We start from the raw sequence: 19783 nt of genomic DNA on the forward strand, positions 1-19783 counted from the left end.
TGCAAGAAGCATATTACTGAGGCCGAATTAAAGAGGGTGACAAGTGGAAACCAGCATTTAACTGCCCTTTGGAATGTGTTCAATTTAGAGTTCTCCCTTTTGGACTGTAAGGGCCCCCATTATCTCCCACTAAGAAAATGATGACTCACACTATAGGGCATTTCGGTTTTGTAAAAACATTACACTTATGCCATCAAAGGACTGGGGAGGGCGACATGGGGCGTGTGTCAAATGGGCAGCAATAAACTTGTATGCATTTTTGGCGGGGAATTTGGGACAGGATGACAGCTGAAGAAAAGCAGAACACCGTGGGAACTGTTCATGCCAAGGCATCTTCAGGCCATTTGCCCCAAGTGTGGAAACTCAGATACCGCCTGACTTTACTGCAACCAGCATCTCTTAGTAAAAGTACCTTTCACTTTAAACAAGTGGAGACGAGGGTTTTTCTTCCCTATGGAATCAAATTGGGGCAGGTCTGACACTGTTGTAAGTTAAGCACTACTTGTAAGGTGAATCTTCTTACATCAGCAAAGGATGCTATGGAAGAGCAATTAACTTAGAAAGTTATCTAAATAGAAATCATGTCTGATTCCGACAGAATATTCTTGATTAAGAAAGCTGCTAGTGATAAAGAATATTATAATGTCTTTGCTGTGGTTAACTGTTGTAATACAGATAGTATTCAAGACCATAACTGAGTTCAAAATTTCTGTTGTTAAGTGAGTTCTGCCTGATTTTGTGACCTTTTTTGTCACATTTAAGTGAATCACTGAAGTTGTTGAATGAATCATGTGGTCATTAAGTAAATCTAGTTTCTCTTGTCAGAAGCTGGCTGGGAAGATTACAAATTGTGAGCAAATGACACCAGAGCAGTGCAACTGTCATAAATACATGCCAGTTGCCAAGCACCCGAATTTTGATCACGTGACCACTGGGATCCTGCCACAGTTGCTTTGTGTGAAAAAATGGTCATAAGTCACTTTTTTCAATGCTGTTGTAACTTCAAAGAGTCACTAAATGAATGATTATTAAGTCGAAAACCACCTGTACTGAAATTTGTATAAGGTTTCTTCCAATTAAATCAAATCAATGCTTGCTGAGAAATTAGTTTTAGAATTATTTAAAGTTCTCACTCAATTTTAGACTATAACCATCTCAACTGTTCACCTTGTCAATATAGAACCATACTTAAGGGAACAAGTGCTCTAAGGTTTATCCAGGAAATAAAATTCAATGTGGAAAGTTTGCTCATAATTTTTTTCTTTATCTATTTAATAAATCCCAGGACTCTTGTTTCATACAGATCATTCAGGGACTGTTATTACCATAATATTATTTGCACAATATAAGCAATATAGTGATCTATGCTGTCAAAACATTAATCTACAATAGCTGTCAGACAGGATTTTTTTTTTGCTAAAGTTCTCTGGCCATGCCAGAGACCGAACATGGATTGTTTGCAAAGAAAGCATATTTTTCATCAATGAATTATAATTCTTGCCACATCTGGAATTCAATCAATTTTATCTAATTATTCTTACATAATTCTTAGCTGTGCTATAGACATAATGACTTTTTTGTTTTACCTGAAGGTTTGAATGCAATTCTACTTTTCTTGCCTTTGTTCACCTGCTTTAAGAACGAGTCTTTCAATAAATCAGATGCTGTAACACGTTTATTTGGATCAGGTTCAAAGCAGAGTAAGATAAAAGCTTTAGCTTCAGCAGAAAGTGATTCAGGGATTTCAGGGTGAATTTTGAACATCCCAACCTGTAAGTAATAAAGGTTGCCTGTGTTATTTGAAGATTAAAAATTAATCCAAAATTGCATTGTTTTATTGTGTGCATAAAAGTATTAAAAGTGAGAATAAAAGCTTTTCAATTAATTGAAGTTTATGCTAACTGTATTACAAACTATGTTTTGTCTCAAATAATATGACCTAAAATAATAACTAACATTTATAAAGCAGATCTATTGAATACTTCAGAAATTATTTCTGAAGTCCCAGACTAAAACACATTCATTTTGTGTGCTACATTTGAAGAACAGCCAAGTTCCAAGTAAATCTAGGTCATGAGTTCCTGGCCAAGGAGAGGTTCCAACAAAGACATCAGGTCTTCATCAGACATATCTGAAGACAATGCTATTTTTGCTCTAGATACAATATTTTCTTCTAATCTTTTAAAGACTTCTATTGTATTCTAACTTTAATTTTTATGTAGTATAATATTCTATTTTATAGTTACCAATTAAGTTTTTATAGCATTAAAACACTATAATTGGTAATAGTCAAGCAAAGAATTGTAAGAATTTAAAAAGAGATTTAAAACGAGTATAACTTTTTAACTGTAGTGAAACCTCTCACAGAGATTTTTAAAGATCTTGATATTTTTTATTCAGATCCATCCACTGAAGTCTTTGGTACAACAATACACAAATGCAGGTAATCCTTGAGTTACGACAGTTCACTTAGTGACCGTTTGAAGTAACACGATAAATCCCTTCCCATAGTCCTGAAATTATTAATGTTGCAGCACCATGACACTTTTTCACCTTTATGAATGACCACAGAGGCACTGCAATATTCCCCCCCCTCCCCACAGGTTTGGCAGCCCTGGTTTATATTCATGTATGGGATGTCACAATGCAAGTACAAGAGAGGACTGAATAACACAGCATGAATAGCAAATATCACAACTCCCCTAGTTTCTTGAGTAAACCAACAGGACCTCATAGATATGCACAATAATTGGGTCCACCTAACACATTAAGCCAAAATGAACAAGTTTAAAGTAATATGTAATGCACATTTAATCTATCATCTTCATTAGTTGATTTGAACTTATCTCTATGGGGACAGAAAATGATGAATAAATGTTTTATTTATTTAATTTTAGAAAATTTATATTGCCGCTTGCTCACACATGGCGACTCAAGGCAGCTTACACAGATATAAAAACCATATAAAATAAATAAAAATAAAAGAGGAATAATAACAACAACAACAACAACAACAACAACCCCCGGCAACAACACACACTCATACAAACCATTTAATGGGTTCCATCCTGCTCTGGGTTCTCCAGACCTGCTGACAAACGTCTTCAGCATCTTCCAAAAGAGTGTTAGAGTAGGGGGCAGTCTAATGTTTAGGTAAATCATGTTCCAGAGAGAGGGAGCCACCATGGAGAAGGTCCTTCTGGCTCCCACCAGACCTGCAACATTCCTTGCCTCCCTGCTCAAGTAGGTCAGGTAGATAGGACCAGAAAGAAACTAAATTTATGGGTCTTTGTCTTGAATAAGGAGTCATGGGATAAATGAGGGCTAGAAGACTTAGAATCTGAAAATCTTAACCTAATTAAATCAGAGTTTGTGTTTATAGATCACTCTGAAAGCAGACTTGTCAAGTTTATGTTTCTATCAATTTGGCTATAGACTTAAATGTTTATTTTTTAAAGTACATTGCAAATCCAGCAGTATTTCAATGTTATTTCTTACATATACTCACTTCTTACAAAAAGGCTGTTTTATAACAGTAGTTTATGTCCTTGTAACAAAGAATCTTCATAGCTATATTTTACTCTACACGGGCTGTTTGTGATGACAAGTTAGAACATTTAGCAGTTGCAAAACTGCTGTACACTTCCTAACTTAACAGGAAAGGTGAACATATCTAGATAACCTTTGTTCTCAGTCACAATTCAGTTCTTACTTTGAACATTGCTGCTTGTGGCTCCCCAAGTTCATGAAATGGAGCCCTTCCTGTCGACATTTCAATGATAGTACATCCCAGGGACCAAATATCAGCTGGTGCCCCATATCCTCGAGGGCCCTTATCAATAATCTCTGGAGCCATATACTGCAAAGTACCTAAAATTAGGGAGGATAAAAGAAGTATTATGTGAACAGACTCTTTTCTTTCAATATTTACAGGTGAATTTAACAGGTAGACCAGTGTCAATACTGGAAATTCTTGACTGCTAGACTATTTTACTACAATTTGTTTAGATACAGTATTTGCCAATACATAAGGAAAAGAAAAAAGTTCCTTCCAATAATATTGAAAATGTATGCTTCAGTGCATCTTCCAGGCCTCTGCATATACAAAAACTTAATTATTCTACTTGTACTGAGAGAAAAAATTGCTATTAAATACCAAATTTATAAATTAATAAATGATTATGTAAAAATAGTTATATTATACCTACATTTATTTATATTCCTGAATTGAATAGGAATTTATGTTCAGTAAATATATTCTGGTGAATATTATCCAGATTGCTGACCAGATTTTTACTTACTCAACTTGAATAAAGCCGTGGGATTTCATATCATTCAATCATTCTCTAAATCCTGAATTAATTTTAAACTTCTTTATAATTGTGTAATTTTTTAAAAGTTGTAATAATGTACCATTTATCCAGCAGTAATTTTATCAGAATTGGGACTGGACTATTAGAAAATTATTGTTGGCAGAAAAAAGAGAGAACAACAACAGACTATATTAAACCTATTTGGATTTTAAATGTAATTGGTTTGTTGAAAAAGCCAAGAGGTCTGGTATATAAACCATCTTAGTCTGATAGCAATGAAGGTGGGTACTTGTTATTTCTTGCACAAATAATACTTCTACAAAGTAGGCGGAAGGGACCAATCTGATGGCTTATAAGGTAGTATTTAAATTATAGATCTAAGATGTTATTTATCTCCAATAAAATTGTGAGAGCACACTAGGACTAAAACTGCATTGCAACATTTGTTATAAGAACAACTTTATGTGACATATCAATTCATCAATACCATGATTGACAGCAGAGATCAATATATATGGTCCATCTGGAGACTACTATGAGGTGTGGAAATCTATGAATTTGATCGTAAGAGGAGAAAAGAGTGTACACGAATTACTCCAATTAATAAAAAAGGTGAGGAGAAAGGAGAACTATATGCACTATATTGCCAAAAGTATTCGCTCACCTACCTTTACTCGCATATGAACTTACTGTAAGTGACATTCCATTCCTAATCCATAGGGTTCAATATGACGTCGGTCCACCCTTTGCAGCTATAACAGCTTCAACTCTTCTGGGAAGGCTGTCCACAAGCTTTAGGAGTGTGTTTATGGGAATTTTTTTCCAGAAGCCCATTTGTGAGGTCACACACTGATGTTGGATGAGTTTATGTGGCCTACCACTTCGTGGCTGAGTTGCTGTTGTTCCCAAACACTTCCACGTTCTTATAATACAGCTGGCAGTTGACTGTGGAATGTTTAGGAGTGAGGAAATTTTACACTGGATTTGTTGCACAGGTGGCATCCTATCACAGTTCCACGCTGGAATTCACTGAGCTCCTGAGAGCGACCCATTCTTTCACAAATGTTTGTAAAAGCAGTCTGCATGCCTAGGTACTTGATTTTATATACCTGTGGCCATGGAAGTGATTGGAACATCTGATTCTGATTATTTGGATGGGTGAGCGAATACTTTTGGCAGTATAGTGTATGTTCACCACCTACAGCTACTTAAAAGTAATAAAGGCAGGATAAAAATACAACGACGATGATAATAATGATGATGTCATTTAAAAAAAAGAATTGAAGAATAGGAGCAAACAAAATTTCATTCTCTTTTGCTATTTTTAATAGCTAAGTTCCAGGGCAATTCACAATACAGATTTTTTTAGAAAAACATAAAAAGCCAAAACTTATATTAATAATAAAAGGCTACAGTTTAATCTCTTTATCAATTTGTTCATTATTAAATAGGAAGACATTATTCAAAATTGGTGAAAATAATAAAAGCAAAAAGATTGTTATGGACATCTATTGTTATTGATAATTGGTATTGACAATTATTTGATATTGTATAACCATATCCTGTTAAAAAGCAGAAAAAAGGAATAAATTGAAGAAAATACTTTGAGTTGCAAATCTTATTTTTCATTGAAAATAGATTCTATATAGGAACAGTTTCCTTTGTTTTTGTTTAATATTCAATATAGAAATAGCAATAGCAGTTAGACTTATATACCAGTTTACAGTGCTTTACAGCCCTCTCTAAGTGATTTACAGAATCAGCATATTGCCCCCAACAATCTGGGTCCTCTTTTTCCCACCTCGGAAGGATGGAAGGCTGAGTCAACCTTGAGCCTGGTGAGATTAAACTGCCAAATTGCAGTCAGCCGGCAGTCAGCAGAAACAGCCTGCAGTACTGCACTCTAACCACTGCACCACTGTGGCTCAGAAATCGTAACTTAACATTTATTTAAACATACCGTATTTTTGGAGTATAAAACGCACCTTTTTTCCACACAAAAGAGGCTGAAAATCTGGGTGCGTCTTATATACTGAATACAGCATTTTTGACACCCCCCCAACCCCCAGCAGCACTCTATAAGCCTCCATAAGGCTATGCATGCAATTTTTTTGACAAAAAACGGGCCCGCTTTTTGCTCGTTTTTGCCCCCCCCCCAGGAGCACTCTGCAAGCTCGCCCCAAAGGCTATTCATGCCTTTTTTGAGGAAAGAAACGGGCCTGTTTTCATGAAAAACGGGCCATTTTGGGGAGGTTTGCAGAGTGCAAAAACTTTTTTTTCCTTTTGGAAAGCTGTTTAACTGATTGATGAGAATTACATTGATCAAGTGCTGTGCCAGCAGAAACACCTACTTATCTACTGTATTTCTCTCTCTCTGTCTCTGTCTCTCTCTTTCTCTCTCTATCCCTCTCCCTCCCTCCCTCCCTCCCTACACATGCACACTCTCTCCCTACCTACCTACTGCATTTCTCTCTCTCTCTCTCTCTCTCTCTATTTCTCTCTCTCTCTCTCTCTCCATCTACCTACCTACCTAACTACTCTCTCTCTCCCTATCTACTGTATTTCTCTCTCCCTATTTTTTCTCTCTCTATCCCTTTATCTATCTACCTACCTAACTCCTCTCTCCCTCTTCCTATCCACTGTCTTTCTCTCTCTCTCTATCCCTCTACCTACCAACCTACTCTCTCTCCCTATCTACTGTATTTCTCTCTCTCTTTCTATTTCTCTCTATCTCTCTACTACCCACCTACCTATACACACAATCTCTCTCTCTATCCCTTTATCTACCTATCTACCTAACTACTCTCTCTCTCACTACTTACCTACTGTATTTCTCTCTCTTTCTCTCCCTCTCTATCCTTCTATCTACCTATCTACTTTTTTTTAAAAAATTGCCTCTTCAAAACCTTGGTGCATCTTATACTCGGAAAAATACGGTAAGCTCTAATAAAATCTGGACTATAAATGCATGGGTAAGTATATTTTGGCAGAACCTCTAAGAATATTGAATAAAATCCAAGATATAAGATACTGGTAAGGCTGATAAAATATTTTATGAAAGCTTAAATACCTTCAAATACATTATGAGATTTGAAAGACCAAAGCCACCATTCCCACCTAGGCCCCAATGAATACCAATCTACCTTTGCAATTTTGTTTGCACAGAGAGACTTACCTTTGGTCACTTCAGATGTGTTGGACTGCAGTTTACAAAATTTTCTTGAGATACAGCCCTAGATTGAGCCCCAGATTGGCAAAGCCTGTATCAAGGTATGAATCTTGATACTGTACAAATGTCTAATAAAGGGAACAACGTATTTCGGATAGTTGTAGCTTCTCTTGGTTTGGTTTGGTTTGGTTTGGTTTTATTGGACTTATATGGCGCCTTTCTCCCAAAGGACTCAGGGCGGCGTACAACATAAAAACACATATATCAAAAGTTTTAAAAGATTAAATAGGAAATCCAATAACCTTCCACTGACAATTTAAATCAAATTTTGGATTAAATTAAAATTAACAATTTAAAATTAATAATTTAATTCATTCTATTCAGGCCAGGCCGGCTTGCTGAAAAAGCCAACTTTTTAGGGCGCACCAGAAGGACCGGAGGTCAGGGATTATGCGAAGCTCTGGGGGCAGCTTATTCCAAAGGGAAGGCGCTCCCACAGAGATGTCTTTCCCCCTGGGGGTTGCCAGCCGACACTGCCTGGCCGACGACACCCTGAGGAGGCAGACTCTGTGGGATCATACTGGACGGTGGGAGGCTACCAGTGGCAGTAGGCAGTCTCGCAAGTACCCTGGGCCTAAGCCATGGAGCACCTTAAAGATCATAATTAACACCTTGAATCGCACTGGAAAACAACCAGCAACCAGTGCAGGCCGCCTAAAAGGAGTGTAACGTGGGACCACTTAGGTACCCCCATGACAACCTGCGCAGCTGCATTCTGGACCAGTTGGAGCCTCCGGGTGCTCTTCAAGGGCAGCCCCTTGTATAGAGCATTACAGTAGTCCAGGCGAGAAAGGACGAGGGCATGAGTGACTGTGCACAAGGCATCCCGATCCAGGAAGGGGCGTAACTGGTATACCAGGCGGACCTGGTAGAAGGCCCCCCTGGTTACGGCGGTAAGATATTCTTCTAAACTAAGCCGGGTATCCAGGAGAACTCCCAGATTGCAGCCCCTCTCTGAGGGGGCTAAAATTTCTCCCCCTATCATCAAAGATGGTACATGATGCACAAATCAGGCTGATGGGAACCACAGCCACTCAGTCTTGGAGGAATTAAGCTTGAGCCTGTTCGTCCCCACAGCCTCCAGGCACCGGAACATCACGTCGAGGGCATCGTTGGGGTGGTTTGGGGTAGAGATGAAAAGTTGGGTATCATCAGCATATTGATGATACCGTACCGCAAAACCACGAATGATCTTGCCCAGCGGTTTCATATATATGTTGGACAGGAGAGGTGAGAGAACCGACCCCTGGGGCACCCCACAAGTGAGGTGCCTTGGGGTCGATCTCTGTCCTCCAATCAACAAGAACGGCAATCGATCGGAGAGGTAGAAGAACCACTGCAAAATGGTGCCCCCCACTCCCAATCCCCCGAGTCGTTGCAATAGGATACCATGGTCGTTGGTATCGAAAGCTGCCGAGAGGTCTAATAAGACCAGGACAAAGGAGCAATTCCTGCCCCAGGCCCGCCAGAGATAATCAACCAAGCAACCAATGCCGTGTCCGTGTGGTACCCGGGCCTGAAACCCGACTGAAACAGATCCAGGTAGGCAGCTTCATCCAGGTACTGAGGAAGTTGATGTGCTACCACTCTCTCAACAACCTTCACTACAAAGCGGAGGTTGGAGACCAGATCTCTTCATTGGCAATGACATCAAATGTACTTTGTACCTTCTTTATAAACCATAAAGGTTTTACAGAGCCAGTTTGGTGTAGTGGTTAAGGTACTGAGCTAGAAACCAGGCGACTATGAGTTCTAGTCATGACTTTGACATGAAGGTAGTTGAGTGATCTTGGGCTAGTCACTTTTGTTGTGGTCTGCTGGCAGCCTGCAGAGCTGGCAGCAGAGTCGGACAGTGAGGGGTTGGGGAGGAACATGGGCCAGTACCGGAGTCTGGGGAAGGCTCAGACGAGACCTCTGCGTCAGAGGCAGAGAGGGGGCCAGGGCCATCTGATAGTTATGTACTGCCTCAGGAGCCTCCAGAGTCTGATATCAGTGAGGCAGAAGAACAGTGTGAGCTTGTTACAACTGTGCGCATGTGCAGAGCTTCCAGAAGGCAAGAACAATTAAGATAAAAAGGGCAACTCGGGAGTAAGGCTTGGAGATGATTGGTCCCTCCCATAAGACATAAAAGAAGAGCAAACGGATGTGAGCCTTTGCAGGAAGCAACTTTGTTCATTCTGGTCGGTTCAAACTCTGAGAAGCTCTGTTTGATCCTGTGTTCTGTTTGACCTTGCCAAACTACATTTGGCAATTAGGTCTCTGGCAGCATTTCAAGAGAAATAAAGGTGGGTGCTTATCAGAATTACCCTAAAAGACTGTGGCAGACATTTGTCAGACTCTTCAAAGACTGTTTGTGAATCATTACAGGCTGTGAATGAACATAATTGACAGCCGTTTAAATAAAAAGAGGGGTTTTGGGACTAAGCATGTGATTTTTACTTTCTCAGGAAACCTAGGTCAGAACAACTTTCTCAGTCCTAGGAAGCAGGCAATGACAAACCATTTCTGAAAAACCTTACTAAAAAAATACAAGGCACTTGTCCAGGCAATCTCTGACAATCAGACACAATTAAATACTTACTTACTTTACTTTATTTGGACTTTTATACCGCCCCCTCTCCCCAAATAGAAGAAAAAAGTGTTATAATAGGTCAATACCATATTTTCTGCTATTGGATAGATACTGTATTTTTTGGAGTATAAGAACACACCTTTTCCCCCCCTAAAAGAGCATGGAAATGTTGGTGTGTCTTATATACCGCCCCCGTATCCAATTTTTGTGAAAAATGAGCAAAAAACAGGCCGTTTTTGCCTTCCCCCACCCTCCCAGGAGCACTCTGTGGGCTTCAGCAGGGCTGGGGGAAGGGGCAAATGCCCCCGTTTTGGTGAAAAATGGGCCAGTGTGTCAGTGCCTCACCAGCCATAAACCTCACCGCACGTCACTAAATAATAGTGATAGTCAAACAAATGCAGTATTATAATAGTGATGTATATAAATATATTTGACTGAAACTATGTGATTCTATATAAAATGTAAGTGATGATTATGGAAAGGATGCACAAAAACTCTGTGACCAATCGACACACTGAATATAATGGAAGTTACTTTTATGTTACATGTCTTTTCTGTCTATGTTTGTTGAAAAACAAAAAAATTATATATATATATATATATATAAAAATAGTGGGAACTATCTACCTATCTTTCTTACTATGGAGCTAATTTCCAGGTCCTTGGATTATAGAGATGTCCTTATTAAAAAAGTAGTATTTGCTAAAAAAAAACCAGCATTTAGTTAGACCCAATCTTATTCCATTTTCTTAGAAACATTTTCTCGCAGACATATTGTTTGGAGGAGCAATACTTTGGTCTCCATACTATCATTGTTTTTATTCCCTGATATGTATTTTGGCTATTATTACTTTCCGTTACTAGCACCAAAGTATTATATTCTTTTTTGTGTTATTAGCATTTTGTACAGAACACTCTCCTGAATGGTGAGATTATTGGCAGAATGATGAAAAGTTAACTGAAGGATATTGTTTTCTATCCTCCCTATTTATTTCTACATACATTGACTACTGTTGATACTAAGTTCCATGTGTGACCAACTAGGATCTTACCTACAAAATGAAAAATAGGCACATTCTAGAATATTTCTGTACTTACCTGTAAATGTTTCTGTACATGGATTGACTCCTGCAAGGCGTTTAGAAGTTCCAAAATCAGAAATTTTTACCACTCCACTGTACGTATTAATTAAAACATTGTCTCCCTAAAAACAAATAGAAAATAAGTGTAATGTATTCAAAACTATGGTAAACAATTTGTCTGAATTCTGCCTTTAATATCACTTCACTTATTCCAGATCAGGGGCAAAGGGTTTTTTCCTTCCCTATCTCTATCTACTGTCCAAAGAGAATTCATAGGGACAGTGGTGAGATTCAAATAATTTAACAACTGGTCCATCTCCCCAACTCACAATAGCATTGTTCCAATATTTGAAGGGCTCCTACAAAAATGAGGGGGTCAATATATTTTCCAAAGCCCCAAAAGGCACAAAAAGAAACGATGGATGGAAACTAACCAAAGAGAGAAGCAACCAGGACTAAGGAGAAATTTCCTAAGAGTGAGACCAATCAACCAATGGAATACTTGCCTTTAGATGTTGTGGGTGCTCCATCACTAGAGGCTTTCAAAAACAGATGGGACAACCATTTGTCTGAAATGATAGGGTCTCCTGCTGGAGCAGGAAGTTGGACTAGAAGATCTCTGAGGTCCCTTCCAACTCTATTCTATGTTCTCTATGTTCTAAAGCAGCGATGGCGAACCTTTTTTGGCTCGCGTGCCACAAGTGGGGGGAGCGCAGGGGGGTCGTATGTGGGCGTGCCGCACCCATAATGCAATGTGCGACACCCCCCCCAGTGCGCATGCGCGCACAACACCCCCATTTTTACATGCTTTTTTCGCCCTCCCCAGGCTCCAGAGTCTTCCGGGTTGCTCGGAGGGTCGTTTTAAGCGCTCCGAAGGCATCAGGGAAGCCTCCGGATGGTCCCTGAAGCCTTCTGAACGCTTAAAACGACCCTCCGAGCAAACCGGAGTCACTTCCGGTTTGCTAGGAGGGTTGTTTTAAGCACTCCGAAGGCTTCAGAGAAGCCTCCGGACGGTTCCTGAAGCCTCCGGGGGGGGGCGGGGGAGGCTCTTTCACCCTCCCCAGGCTCCTATAAAGCCTCTGGAGCCTGGGGAAGGTGAAAAATAGCTTTTAAAAAGGTGAACTCAGCTGGCCAGCGCGCGCATGCGCGCTGGCCAGCTGACAGGGCAGCGCCTTGCGTGCCCTGACAAATGGCTCCGCGTGCCACTTGTGGCGCACGTGCCATAGGTTCGCCATCACTGTTCTAAAGCAATACAGCTGGCTGGACCACACATGCATTAAATTCAAGGCCTGTATAATCAAGCTGCATCGTTATCACATCCTGTATCTTTTCCCCCCAGGAAGAAACAAGAAGTAGCCAACAATGCAGCAGCTATAAAAGGTCTTGGGGAACTCCAGGGAGTACCAACTGATCACAGAAATGTTATTTAATACCTTTATAATGAAAATGTTTGTAATCTTGTCCTTCTTCCTGAAGGGAAGAGATTAATCCCATCCCTAGATGGTTCATTGATGGGTTTCCTGGGTGTTTCACTACCCTAATCCTGTCAGTTTCTATTATTTATTCAAGGCGTGTGCTGGCTGCATTCCTGCAGTTTTGTTATCACAACTAAATATTCGCTTATTAAGTGGTTCTTAGCTGTCTGCCCCGAGCTGAAGGAAGAGATAAGGGAAAAAGCCTCTCTTGCACTTTATTTTCAACCAGTTCGCGAAACTGCACAAAACGTTAGCTACCAGTTCGGCCAAAACGGTGCAAATTGGCTGAATCCCACCACTGCATAGGGAAATGGTGAATGGGAGTGCTCCAGGTTTTATTAGATATTCATAGAAGAAATTTATGAAGATTCCTAGTATTAGCAGAATGATAACACTTCTCAAATATTTATTTCTTTAAAACTGCAATGATAATATGTGCTCACTTTTATGTCTCTGTGTACAATCTGATTCTCATGGAGATATTTCAAACCTTCCAGTATTTGCTTGGCATAAAACTTAATGGTGGGTTCTTTCATTGGTCCCCATTTTGATCTAAGGAGTGCAGAAAGACTTCCTATAGAAGAAAAAAAATAAGTTGTAAAACCATTCAGATTATAAATGTAATGCAGTTTGATTTTGTATTTTATAAGCTTCTCAAAAATAAGTACAGTATAACTGATAAGACAATTTTTAGACAAAATGTAGTATTAGCTAATCAAAAACAAACATTTTGGGTCTGAGTCTAATAATTCTAGCAAGCTGATTCTATTTATCAATGGTTAATTGTATTGGAATATGGAAAGACATCATGGATTCAACATGAGATGTTGGATGTATTTTCTTAATTGGACTGTCAATTGCAATATAACTGCCATGTTTTCCCCAAAATAAGACCGAGTCTTATTTTCCTTTGGGCTTGAAAAATAAGCACTTGGGCTTATTTTCGGGGAGCTCTTATCTTTTTTAAATGCAGAAGGCAGTGAGTCAGAATGCAGCTACTGCTGGCCATACCCTCTCCATCCCACTGTCTGCTTGCTCTCAGCATGCTCCGGCCTCCACTCCCCCTTTCTGCTGGCCTGTTGCCAGGACACTTCTTGGCTTGGCGCCTTGCAGGGTTTTTTTGCCCTCCTGGCAGGGCAGGTGAAGGCTAGGGTGTGCCAAGAGGTTTGCCCGATTGAGGCTCTGGGCAAGCAGACAGTGGGATGGAGTGTGCAGGGCTGGTGGTAGCTGCTCAAACACTTTTCACCCAGAGGGAGACGAAGCTTTGTCTGCTTGCAAAGAAGATGGTTTGAAACGGAACTAATCGCAACAAGACTCACGGCGTTCTGCCACAAGCGGCTCCACCAGTGAGGTGAGCCTCGCAAAGTTCTACCGCAAGCAGCTCCACCAGCACAATGAGCCTCACTGTATTCTGATGAGTGGCTCCACCAGCAAGACGAGCCTCACGGCATTGTGCTGCAAGCAGCTCCACCAGTGTGATGAGATAAAGAGGTTGCAGAGTGCATGAGGCACTTCCACCCCCCAGCGCTTCCCTAGCTTGATTGTTACACCTGTGCCTCATACACCACCTCTTACAGCCAGACGTGGGTGGGGTGAAAGTAGGGCTTATTTTGGGGGTAGATGGTAGGACTTATATTAGGCACAGGTGTGAAAATCAGGTTAGGGCTTGTTTTCGGGGTAAGTCATATTTTCAGGGAAGCACAGTAGAGGTAATGTAATACCTTCACAGATGTTTAAAACACAAATAATTTGAGTCTGAATTTTAGGTTCTTTCTGATTTTTACTTATTTGTAATATATGACTAAATGAATACAAACCACCAGGCACTTGTTCCATGAAGATTTTAATATACCCATCTTCAGAAACAGAACCAAGATACTGAACAATATTTCGGTGTGTTAGATATTTGTGAAGAGCAATTTCTTCGTGCAGTGGCTGAGAATATCTATTATGAAGATATATAACAAAAAAGAGAAGTCTTAAGAAAGTAGAAGAAAACCTTTTAGCCTAAATAAATCACATGACAAATTACATGTGTAATTTGTTTTTTAAAATAGTAGAACAAGGTCACAGAATGAGCAGCAAAGGATCTACAATGATTCATAATGCTTCAGTAAACTTATGCAGATAAATATGATCCCAATACATTGAAAAACATCGTATTCTTTTTTTCCTTTACCCAGGAGATACAAGGAAAACTTTTTAAACTAAGCAAGAAGTTAGAAGAAACATATTGAATATTTTCATGAATTATAAATCAGCTAATATGTTTTGCTTTTTCCCTTCTTATCTCTGCATATCTAATTGCAAGATCTTCTAGTTCACCTTGGTCATGCAATTTCACTACAACTCAACCATGGAGCAATGTGAATGTGTTCTTTATTTTAGTTTATGGCTGTATTGGCAAAAGTACGTATGCCAATGGATGAGACTACGGTGATCTAGATTTTCCTTTCTCCATTATCTCAAAACATTAATCAATGTGACATTTCTTTCACTGCACACTTAACTGTAATTGCTTACTAGAAAAGAATGACTTGAAATTAATTCATAATATTCTTCTTAGCATTTCATAATCAAGAGAGAGAATAAACCCATACTCTCTAAAAATGTGAATAAATATTAAAATCTGTCCTCAAGATTAATATATTATGCTTTCCTGACCCATTAGGAAAATATCAAGATTCACCTGCTATCTTTTTCTGGTACTTCTTTGATGGCTATTCGAACTTGATTGCTTAGATCTCTTCCAGCATAAACTATTCCATAGGTTCCTTTCCCTAACATTACTCTCTCTCCATTCTCATCATAGTCATATTCATACTGAAGGCAAAAAAGAAAAGAACATTCAAAATTAATCTTCAGAAACAACAAAAAATGTAAAATCATCAAACTGATTTTAATACATTTGATTAACAATTTATTGACTTATAATTTAACAAGATTTCTGGACATTACAATCAACCATTTTTGCAATGTTTATAGTTTTCTTTGATGGCCGCTGTGTGATTGAAAAAAACTACTGGTTCTATTCAAGAGAGAGACTAGCTGATCGAAGACAATGCGCCATAGTAGGTAAAAATCTTTTGATGTAAGTAGTGAAAAATGCAGAACTGGAATAATAGAAAATGGATTACATCAGTATTTGCTTATTTTATTTACATATCCTTTTGGCTCACATGATATAGAAAAATCTGTAACTGGAAAGTAATATTTAAGTTTGAGTTTTAAAAAGCTGGTATATAATGGTGACATATTCTAAAACACCACTATAGTGGCAAAATGTACCTCAAAAGAGATGCTATATAAACATAACTGACACAAATTATTGGACCAAGCAGAAGTTTTGAATTATTATAAAAATTGATCACTTATATGTAACTGCAGTTTCCAAATAGTCATCTGTGAATTCACATATATGAATTATGCAGAACTGTCAAGATCTAAGCAATGTTTGGTAGGAATTTCATCTCACGCATACCAAATTAATAGGTGCAACTCCCTCAAGAACATTTTGGTTGCTAAGGCCAACACAGGAGACAAAGTCAAAGCCTGACACTGAGCAGAAGAGAAGTGAAAGAAATATGACTTCTCAGATGAACATCCAAGAACTACAGTTGCAAGCTCATATTCAGTCTTTTATCTGTGATTCTGACACATGAGTGATTAGCACAGAGGAGTCTGGTCTTCATAAGAGGAACAAAAGGAGAATAATCTTTCCAAAAAACGTATAACTGTGAGAACAAACATCTCAATGGATGATGGTTAAAGATAGATGACTCGACCTATGTAACTACCTAGCACAATTCTTTAGGAAAAGAGAAGCCACGCAATACATAATAGCATGAATATGGTAGGTGAGGCATGTCCAACGCACAGCTCATGAGCCACATGCAGCCCCGGACAGCGACTAATGCAGCACTACAAAATAATAATATTAAAAAAGAGGTGTGGCCTGAATCCCAGCAATAGGACATGTTCTCCGGAGGACTCTTTAAAGAACCGTCAGATTCCTGCTGTATCAGGGGAGGGATTATTTTTAACCCTACCATAGCTGTCCTGGGGGGGGGGCGCAAAGAGGAGGGGCGCAAGTGGTATGGTTGGGAAACCCACAACTCTCCTAAAACACCTCCTCCTGGTGCCGTCTGCTAGGCAATGCCAGCGGGCGACACCTAGGAGTAGATCCTTCTCTGTGATGGGCCCAACCCTCTGGAATGACCTCCCCCCAGACATTCGAACTACCACCGACCTCCGTTCCTTCCGGCAAAAGTTAAAGACTCACCTATTTCAATCAGCTGGCCTGGCACTTTCTTAGTTTTACCTCCCGGGGATTTATTCATTTTAATTGGGTTTGGGGTTTTAATAAGCTTTTAATGTACTATATTTATTATTCTATATACAGTCTTGCAACCTCCTCCACCTACGTATTTAATTATTTAACTGTTTTATGTATGTATTTTATAACGCATTTTAGTGACTGTACACCGCCCCGAGTCCCTTTCGGGAGAAGGGGCGGTCTATAAATACGAATAATAAATAAAATAAATAAATAAATAAACACCTGCATTTGCCTTCAGACCAAAAAGCAAGAAAGGTAGCCAATGCAAGCTACCACAACTGGAAGGCCAGACAGAGTGCAGGAATCAGCGTGGTGAGCATCCAGGTGAGATAATAAAGAGTACTTGAAAGTGCAACATTCCTGTAAATTAACTTTTTAACCTCCGGGTTAAAGCTTTTTAAAGAGAGAGTGGCAGAAGAAAGGGGGGAGCGGACATTACAAAGATCTCCCTCCCTCGAGCCAGCAGCGAACAGATGGAGCTGATAGAAGAAAGGAAGTGCTCTGCTGCCCAGGGCTCCAGGCAGCCCGCGCCACCATCCGGGGGGTCCTCTGCATGGCGTGAAAGGGATGGCAAGGCTCCTCTGGTGTACAAGGGTTTGGTACTTGCCCTGGTCTCGCCTTCATCTGCTGGAGTCAATGGATCCCCTCATCCCCACCCAGGCCACTACAGGCATCCCCCGACATGTCCGATGTTGAGCTGGCCACGTTCCCCCCAGCCCCCCCCCAAGGTCAACTACAGCCCTAATGCGGCCCACATTGAAATCGAGTTTGACACCTCTTGTTATATGGCTTCTCTCAAACATTTGTATATTATCTAGAGAATGTATATAGAACTCTCACATATAATTCATCTGTGTGAATCACAGAAATCATAAGGAACATTTGTATCAATATACATAAACAACAAAATACTCACTGGCAGTTAAATCATATACAGAACAAAATAATCCAATTATATGTAAATCAAAAAGGCACAATAATTTTGAAAATATTTCAATTTTAAAAATGGTAGCACTTTTGTCTATCCCAATGTTACTATTGTCAGCCTATTTTACTTACATAAAAAATTCCTTATTAAAGATTTCTATAAGTTTCTCTGGAATGCAATAAGTCTGCAGTATATTCTTGCAATTTTCCTCAATTTCCTCAAGCTTTCTTTTTCCATATAGTGTATGTTAGCAAAGTCCTTGTAGTCCTTCTGATATGAATTACTATTATATCTCACCTTTCAAACACTTTTTTTCATGCTTCAGCAATTTATTGTTTTTCCTTCTGAGTTCTTATATTATCAGCATTCTTACTCAGTAATAAAACAATGTTTTTTGCCACACCCCTTATGTCATAGTTACAAAGCAGCACGGTACAGAGGTAGCTTGACCTAAAAGCCAAATTTATGTTTCTCTGAATTAATTTTAGCACATTTATAACATAATTATATTATATAACATCAGATACTTATGCTAGGATAGCACACCCAGTTTTTGCAAACTATCTCAAAGATACAAATGTAAAAACATTGTGTACTAGGAGAAATTCCATGGTCTTGGGATCCAGGCCATAGGCATCTACTCCATTTTTTTAAGTAATCAATCTAAATCACAGTATGTCAGAGAAAAAGGATTTTAAAAATATTGCCATAGCAATTTGATACTATAGAAACATTTTCAATTTTAACAAAGAATAAAATAAACTGATTTGTTTTATATGACCATGGCTATGGCAGGAAGATTATAGTCAAACCTTATCTACAATTCAACAGCAGCTGTTTTTTTTATAGGACTTTTGTAGACATTAGCATCTCAAAGAGTAAACAGACAGACAAATCAACTAAACCCTTTATAGACAGAAGGTACATAGAAACACAGGATTTCTGAATTAATGAACAAAAGTGTACGCTTCTTTATGCCATACTTTAGGCTTTCACGTATAAAACAATTAACAAGTTATGAAATACTAGTTTAAAAAAGAGGTCAAAGGTAAACCAACAAAAGTCTGTTTACCCCACAAATGACTTAGCCCATGTAGCCAAAACTCTGTATTCTGGCAGACAAGAACTTTATAAAATTCCTATAAATTTCCTATAATATGCCCAATTATCATTTTATCTGGAATTACTAAAAATAAAATCCCTTTTTTCATCCGTTTTCAGCTCTTGTTGTCCTTAATAAATCTTTGATAGTTACTTATTTAGCAATGTTTGCATCACTATCGTCTATGCAAAATGGCATTTCAATGCCTTCTAAGAGACAATCTAAAACAGGGTTTCCCAACCTTGGCAACTTTAAGAGGCCTGGGCGTCAACTCTCAGAATTTCCTTACCAACCATGCTGGCTGGGAAATTCTGGGAATTGAAGTCCATGCCTCTTAAAGTTTCCAAGATGGGCAACTCTGACCTAAAGCATTGCAGAATGAAATATTGCCCTGCTTTTAAAAGTTATATACTGGACAGTTTGATCAGCCTTTCTGAAAAGGATAGAAGAAATCAGGAAATCAAGTATAAGACAATTTGGGAAGCACAGATCTGCGGCTTTGAATCAAACTGATTTCCTATCATTCTTTCCAGTTTGGGATAAAGAGATTTGGGTATGCGAGCACTGAACAATACATTATGAGGTGTGCTGTAACTATTATTTCAAATCTGTATAAATATTAAGTATATCAATCATTTAAACTATCAAATCTGAAGGATCTTTGCTCAGGTTTTGATATCAAATATTATCAAGTTGGTTTCTATTATTAAAATCATGGGATCGATTTCTCAGGAAAAAAAGCT

At 38.9% G+C, this 19783-nt stretch overlaps 1 protein-coding gene across 5 annotated transcripts in view; it reads right to left on the bottom strand.

Moving 5' to 3' along the window:
- The window catches only part of MAP3K15 (mitogen-activated protein kinase kinase kinase 15), an 89909-nt gene that overhangs the window by 13076 nt on the left and 57050 nt on the right, over nt 1-19783 (bottom strand). For all 5 annotated transcript variants that reach the window (XM_081949539.1, XM_081949541.1, XM_081949540.1 and 2 more), the window contains 6 exons: nt 15361-15494; nt 14489-14616; nt 13115-13245; nt 11213-11318; nt 3713-3870; nt 1587-1770 (listed from right to left, as the gene is read on the bottom strand). In XM_081949539.1, the coding sequence (XP_081805665.1) occupies nt 1587-1770; nt 3713-3870; nt 11213-11318; nt 13115-13245; nt 14489-14616; nt 15361-15494 (841 nt within the window). The remainder of the gene's footprint in view (nt 1-1586; nt 1771-3712; nt 3871-11212; nt 11319-13114; nt 13246-14488; nt 14617-15360; nt 15495-19783) is intronic.

This window comes from Natrix helvetica (assembly GCF_964273705.1).
Source record: "Natrix helvetica genome assembly, chromosome: 3".
Classification (NCBI taxonomy): domain Eukaryota; kingdom Metazoa; phylum Chordata; class Lepidosauria; order Squamata; family Natricidae; genus Natrix; species Natrix helvetica.